The sequence below is a fragment of the Sinocyclocheilus rhinocerous genome, unplaced genomic scaffold (genome assembly GCF_001515625.1).
Source record: "Sinocyclocheilus rhinocerous isolate Xijiao unplaced genomic scaffold, SAMN03320098_v1.1 scaffold558, whole genome shotgun sequence".
Taxonomy (NCBI): Eukaryota; Metazoa; Chordata; class Actinopteri; order Cypriniformes; family Cyprinidae; genus Sinocyclocheilus; species Sinocyclocheilus rhinocerous.
The window spans coordinates 1694531-1702061 of record NW_015634502.1 but is presented as its reverse complement, the minus strand read 5'-3'; the positions used below and the strand labels follow the sequence as shown (position 1 = coordinate 1702061).

The 7531-nt window shown below is 42.4% G+C and overlaps 1 protein-coding gene across 8 annotated transcripts in view; it reads right to left on the bottom strand.

The window, feature by feature from the left end:
• LOC107745796 (torsin-1A-interacting protein 2) overlaps positions 1–2158 on the bottom strand; it is a 4366-nt gene extending 2208 nt beyond the window's left edge. The window contains exons 1-5 of one of the 8 annotated variants that reach the window (XM_016559782.1): positions 1830–2155; positions 1209–1322; positions 992–1039; positions 587–715; positions 12–85 (exon numbers count right to left, since the gene is read on the bottom strand). In XM_016559782.1, coding sequence (XP_016415268.1) covers positions 12–85; positions 587–715; positions 992–1039; positions 1209–1322; positions 1830–1920 — 456 coding nt within the window. In that variant the 5' untranslated portion in view covers positions 1921–2155. Of the gene's footprint in view, positions 1–11; positions 86–586; positions 716–991; positions 1040–1208; positions 1323–1829 lie in introns of all 8 variants that reach the window. The other 7 variants (XM_016559783.1, XM_016559785.1, XM_016559786.1 and 4 more) reach the window with 7 other exon arrangements.
• Positions 2159–7531: the final 5373 nt, after the last annotated feature.

Sequence of the window (7531 nt, the reverse complement as noted above, 5' to 3'; positions counted from 1 at the left end):
TCTCCATCCACTTCTCTATTAGTTTCTGTGCCAGAGTCAGGTTGGTTCTCGGTCTCAGAACCACTGGGAATCTGTGTCGTCTTTTCTGTGTGTCAGACAAAGAAAAGTATATAGTGTTGTGTGCAATAACTGAACGTAAACAGCACTTTAAAGCATTACAACAAACACATTTTAATTAGAGATACACACACACACATTTAAATAAATAATATAAAAATACATTTAATCAGAAAAAATAAGATCAACTATGTTGTAGTCCACCTCCACAACCTACTGAAAAACTACTAAATATGTATTCGATATATACAATACAATATATTAAATATATAATTTATTAATTTATTGAGATACAGCTGTATCACTGCAAAGCAGAATGTGGCACAATAATTGCTTTTTCCAGTTATCTTGTTTTCATAATTGCTGGAATCCAGAATCATAATTTAAAATAACATTTAATTAAACACACAGTCCTATTTGTAAATGTCAAACTTATCTCCTCTGCATATTTTTTGTTACATGACAATGAATAACTAAATGTAGCCACTGTAAACTCTCTAAACATGAATGATATGATGTGCAAGCATACCTGTTTGTGTCTCCTCAGGTTCACTGCTACTCTCACTTTTCTCTTTTGTATCATGTCCTGGGTCAGACCTAGAGTCAGTTCCTTGCTGCATGGCGTCTGAAAGTTGACAGGAAAGTGTTCCTGTCTCCTCTGTGTGTCAGACAAGTTAAAGTATACAGTGTTGTGTGCAATAACTGAACGTAAAGAGTGCTATAAAACATTACAACAAACAAATCTGTAACTAGTGCTGCTCAATTACAGCGAAAATCATAATCAAAATCATTTTTATTTTACAAAATAAAAATTAATACTTGACCTCTAACTCCCAACATTCTCATATCTTCCTGTTTAGCGACAATTTGGACAAGTAGTAATTCTGTTTGAGTCTAAAAAGCATGGTAATAATTTCCTGCAAACCAGACCCACCATCATCTTCGTTAGGTGCCTTTTCTGGCAAAGAATCACCTGACGGGCCTGGAAGTAGAAGCAGAAGAAAAGTTTTTGCTATTTTGTTGACAGTGGCTGTTAAATCTGATTCCTCTCCGATTCCTGACCTGGTTCCAACCTCAGAACTGCTTATGCATAACCACACTTATAGAAAGCAAGCAAATGCAATAATATGCTTTATTCTAAGACAAAATACCTTCATTTCTCTCAGGTTTACTGCCTTTTTCTCCATCCACTTCTCTATTAGGTCCTGTGCCAGAGTGAGGTTGGTTCTCGGTCTCAGAACCACTGGGAATCTGTGTCGTCTTTTCTGTGTGTCAGACAAAGAAAAGTATATAGTGTTGTGTGCAATAACTGAACGTAAACAGCACTTTAAAGCATTACAACAAACACATTTTAATTAGAGATACACACACACACACACATTTAAATAAATAATATAAAAATACATTTAATCAGAAAAAATAAGATCAACTATGTTGTAGTCCACCTCCACAACCTACTGAAAAACTACTAAATATGTATTCGATATATACAATACAATATATTAAATATATAATTTATTAATTTATTGAGATACAGCTGTATCACTGCAAAGCAGAATGTGGCACAATAATTGCTTTTTCCAGTTATCTTGTTTTCATAATTGCTGGAATCCAGAATCATAATTTAAAATAACATTTGATTAAACACACAGTCCTATTTGTAAATGTCATAAACTCATCTCCTCTGCATATTTTTTGTTACATGACAATGAATAACTAACTGTAGCCAATGTAAACTCTCTAAACATGAATGATATGATGTGCAAGCATACCTGTTTGTGTCTCCTCAGGTTCACTGCTACTCTCACTTTTCTCTTTTGTATCATGTCCTGGGTCAGACCTAGAGTCAGTTCCTTGCTGCATGGCGTCTGAAAGTTGACAGGAAAGTGTTCCTGTCTCCTCTGTGTGTCAGACAAGTTAAAGTATACAGTGTTGTGTGCAATAACTGAACGTAAAGAGTGCTATAAAACATTACAACAAACAAATCTGTAACTAGTGCTGCTCAATTACAGCGAAAATCATAATCAAAATCATTTTTATTTTACAAAATAAAAATTAATACTTGACCTCTAACTCCCAACATTCTCATATCTTCCTGTTTAGCGACAATTTGGACAAGTAGTAATTCTGTTTGAGCGTGGTGAGCCGGAGCGTTTAAATGCTGGGAAGCAGAGCAGCGATGGAGGGCTTCTGTAGTGTGCGCGTCGTGAAGCTCCGCCCCGGGTGTCGTGCCGTTCCGTCCTCTGTCTCCTGGCCCAGACAACAGTTGGTTGTGTGGTGTTGTTAAACGACGGTGTTATTGACTTGCCGTTGAAAATAGTGCGAGTAATCATTCTGAGTGGTGCTTTCCTGGACTGCAAGGACTAAGCTATATCTGAGTCCTCCATAATCCGATCCTTAAGAGTTTTTGTTTGTTAACAAGTATTCGTTATTTGTATCATTTATTCGTTATTTGTAAACACCTATTCGTTATTTCTGAAGCAGTAGGTTGGGGATTGCCATTTATTTTGTGAACATCGTTTTCTCCTGTTTTTTTGGCCAGAGAGGGAGTTAGGGAAGACCTCTGTATTTCTTTTGGGAATTTTTATTTGTTAGGCAATTTGAACTTCTCTAAACCCTTAGTTAGTTTCCCTTTGGTTTGTTATTTTGGCCTGGATCCCCTTCTGAAAAGATGTGCTTCCAAACGTCAATTTAAAGATGTAATAAACAAACTTTTTTGCTTGTGAATAAGCCTCTATTGTGGTCATTGTGAGCTGGGACAGGAGAGGAGCTAAATTATTTCTTTAATTTTAATCTTGTCACCCGCCTTACCAACCCTAGACTGGTCGGGTCGTGACAATTGGGGGCTCGTCCGGGATTTGAACCCGGGACCTCTCACAGCGGGGCTGAACCCTAAGGACTCTTGCACAGTGCCTTGTATGGCCAGCATTAAAAGGGGCAATCCATCCACCCAGTCTTTACCAGTTTCGACAATACGTGCGCAGCATTGACTTGAGCGTCTGATGGAAGCGCTCGAGCGCACCTTGCGACTCTGGATGATATGTGCTTGACATTTCATGTTGTACTTGCAGTTCTTTCACCAACTGTTCGAACATGTTCGAGGTAAAATTCGTTCCCCGATCTGTTTGAATTACTTTTGGTAACCCGAACATAGAGCAGAACTTAACCAACTCTTTAATCACTGCTTTTGTGGTGATAGAACGCAGAGGCAAAGCTCCGCCGGTAGCAGGCCCGATGGTAACTGTTCGTTTAAAGGAATTAGATCTCGCATTAAAGAAACAGGAACACGAAACACGGTTGCTCCGATTAAGAGAGTTGGAGATAAAGTCTGATCGGGATATCATGCTACGAAAACTAGATCTGGAAGCTCAAATGCTGCGTAGTAAATTAGTCCCACCACCGCGCACTAGGCCCCCTTCCAGTAGTTCTGAGGTTGGGCAACCTGACTTCGTTGTAGGTAAGTACGTTAAACTTGTACCTCCATTCCGTGAAACCGAAGTGGACTCGTACTTTGTGGCTTTTGAACGGGTCGCGGCTAAATTAAAATGGCCCAGAGATATGTGGGCATTGCTGTTGCAGTGCAATCTTGTTGGCAAAGCCCAAGAAGTTTGTACGGCTTTGCCAATTGAAGATTCACTAAATTATGACGTTGTGAAACTGGCTGTTTTGAGAGCTTACGAACTGGTACCGGAGGCGTATCGGCAGAAGTTCAGGGCTTGCTCAAAGACAGCCAAGCAAACGTTCGTGGAGTTTGCGGGTGAAAAGAAAGTGTTATTTGAGAAGTGGCTGCCGTTCTCGTCAAAATCGTACACCGGTAACAATGTGCTCATTCGTGGTATTGAAATGGGCTGCACTTCAGTGCCACTGCACACTATCCATTTGAAATCTGACCTTATTTCTGGTTTTGTGAGTATCGGTGTGCATTCACAATTACCTGTGGAGGGTGTAGACATGATCCTAGGTAATGATTTGGCTGGAACCAATGTCTTCCCGTACCCGATCGTGTCTGCAGAACCTGATTTAAGCGGCCAAGATGACGTGCTCTCTCAGTTCCCTTCTCTTTTTCCGTCGTGCGCTGTGACTCGCGCCCAGAAGAAGAAATTTGACGATGTACTCGATCTTTCCAGTTCGTTCTTGGTTTCTTCGCCGGAGGGTGCTGAATGTAAATTGTTTGTTCAGCCGCAACTGCCCCAAGGTGATGAGTATTTGAAAGAGGATGAGGCTCCCTTAAAAGTGGGTAGAATACAATTACTTGCTGCTCAAAAATCTGATGTATCATTGAGCAAATATATCAGTTGCGCTGTGACTCGCGCCCAGAAGAAAAAAATTGAGGATGTACTTGATCTTTCCAGTTCGTTCTTGGTTTCTTCGCCGGAGGGTGCTGAATGTAAACTGCTTGTTCAGCCGCAACTGCCCCAAGGTGATGAGTATTTGAAAGAGGATGAGGCTCCCTTAAAAGTGGGTAGAATACAATTACTTGCTGCTCATAAATCTGATGTATCATTGAGCAAATGTATCAGTGCTGCTGCAGACAGAACGCAAATTTCAGATGCGCCGGTAGGTTATTGTTGGGACGATGGTGTGCTTATGCGCTGGTGGAAGCCGTCCGACTCTGAACGTGAGGGAGTTTATCAGGTCGTTCTCCCTACCGGCTATTGAACTCAAATAATGAAACTGGTCCACGAGCATATTTGCTCGGGACACCTTGGAGTTACAAAAACACATGATCGTATTGCTAGGCATTTCTTTTGGCCAAGTATGAAGTCTTCAGTGTCTGCATTTGTTCGGTCTTGTCGCATCTGCCAACTTGCGGGTAAGCCTAATCAGGTGATCCCTCAAGCTCCGCTTCAACCTATTCCTGTTATAGGAGAGCCTTTCGAAAGACTCATCCTTGATTGCGTAGGCCCCTTGCCTAAAGCTATGTCCGGTCACCAATATATCCTCACAATAATGTGTACAGCTACACGCTACCCGGAAGCCTTGCCTCTGCATTCTATCACCACAAAAGCAGTGATTAAAGAGTTGGTTAAGTTCTGCTCTATGTTCGGGTTACCAAAAGTAATTCAAACAGATCGGGGAACGAATTTTACCTCGAACATGTTCGAACAGTTGGTGAAAGAACTGCAAGTACAACATGAAATGTCAAGCGCATATCATTCAGAGTCGCAAGGTGCGCTCGAGCGCTTCCATCAGACGCTCAAGTCAATGCTGCGCACGTATTGTGTCGAAACCGGTAAAGACTGGGTGGATGGATTGCCCCTTTTAATGCTGGCTGTAAGAAGCACTGTGCAAGAGTCCTTAGGGTTCAGCCCCGCCGAATATGTGTTCGGACATACAGTTCGGGGACCTTTGAAGTTAATCCATGAACAGTTAATTTCTAAAGATTCTCCCCGCGTGCCAATCCTGGAGTATGTGAGTACGTTCCGTGAGCATCTCCATAAAGCTTGGGATGTCGCTAAGCAGCATCTTTCCGACACTCAAGCCAAGATGAAAACCAGGTATGACAGGAAGAGTGTTGCTCGTAGTTTTCAACCTGGAGATTCCGTACTCGTGTTGTTGCCTGTACGCAGTTCTCCCATGCATGCTCGATTTACTGGCCCATATAAGATAGAAAAGAAACTGAGTGATACAAATTACACTGTTCTCACTCCCGATCGACGACGTACAAGCAGGGTCTGCCACATAAATATGCTGAAAGCGTTTGTTGACCGAAATGAATCTGGTGTTAACCCTGTAGCTAACAGTGTGTCTGCAATGAATGTTGTTGGTCTGCCTGCTGGTTATATGCCGGAGGTAAATGGTTTAATTGGCAAAGATGCTCAAACCTCTTGTGGGAGGCTTTCAAACTCTGCCATTCTGTCCACACTGCCGACATATCTCTCATATCTGTCTGAGGAACACCGCAATGATATTATTGAATTGGTTAACAAGTATCCCACTTTGTTTAACGATGTTCCCTCTCAAACTAACGTGTTGGTGCATGACATCGATGTGGGTCAAAGCACGCCCATAAAACAGCATGCTTACCGAGTTAACCCGTGTAAACGTCAAGTAATGAAGGATGAGGTAGAGTACTTGGTGTGTAATGGTTTTGCTGTCGCCAGTCAGAGCCCATGGAGTTCGCCTTGCATTCTTGTGCCCAAATCTGACGGCTCCCTTCGGTTCTGTACTGATTTCCGCAAAGTAAATAATATAACTAAAGCTGACTCTTTCCCTCTTCCCAGAATGGAAGACTGTGGGTTGGTAAGGCCGATGACAAGAATAAAGTTAAAGAAATAATTTAGCTCCTCTCCTGTTCCAGCTCACAATGACCACAATAGAGGTTTATTCACAAGCGAAAGTCTGTTTATTACATCTTTGAGTTGACGTTTGGAAGCACATCTCTTCGGAAGGGGATCCAGGCCAAAATAACAAACCAAAGAGAAACTAACTAAGGGTTTAGAGAAGCCCAAATTGCCTAACAAAATAAAAATTCCCAAAAGAAATACAGAGGTCTTCCCTAACTCCTCTCTATGCTCGTGGGCCAGTTTCATTATTTGAACGCAGATGCGCCGGTAGGTTATTGTTGGGACGATGGTGTACTAATGCGCTGGTGGAAGCCGTCTGACTCTGAACGTGAGGGAGTTTATCAGGTCGTTCTCCCTACCGGCTATCGAACTCAAATAATGAAACTGGCCCACGAGCATATTTGCTCGGGACACCTTGGAGTTACAAAAACACATGATCGTATTGCTAGGCATTTCTTTTGGCCAAGTATGAAGTCTTCAGTGTCTGCATTTGTTCGGTCTTGTCGCGTCTGCCAACTTGCGGGTAAGCCTAATCAGGTGATCCCTCAAGCTCCGCTTCAACCTATTCCTGTTATAGGAGAGCCTTTCGAAAGACTCATCCTTGATTGCGTAGGCCCCTTGCCTAAAGCTATGTCCGGTCACCAATATATCCTCACAATAATGTGTACAGCTACACGCTACCCGGAAGCCTTGCCTCTGCATTCTATCACCACAAAAGCAGTGATTAAAGAGTTGGTTAAGTTCTGCTCTATGTTCGGGTTACCAAAAGTAATTCAAACAGATCGGGGAACGAATTTTACCTCGAACATGTTCGAACAGTTGGTGAAAGAACTGCAAGTACAACATGAAATGTCAAGCGCATATCATTCAGAGTCGCAAGGTGCGCTCGAGCGCTTCCATCAGACGCTCAAGTCAATGCTGCGCATGTATTGTGTCGAAACTGGTAAAGACTGGGTGGATGGATTGCCCCTTTTAATGCTGGCTTTAAGAAGCACTGTGCAACAGTCCTTGGGGTTCAGCCCCGCCGAACTTGTGTTCGGCCATACAGTTCGGGGACCTTTGAAGTTAATCCATGAACAGTTCCTTTCTAAAGATTCTCCCCGCGTGCCAATCCTGGAGTATGTGAGTACGTTCCGTGAGCATCTCCATAAAGCTTGGGATGTCGCTAAGCAGCATCTTTCTGACAC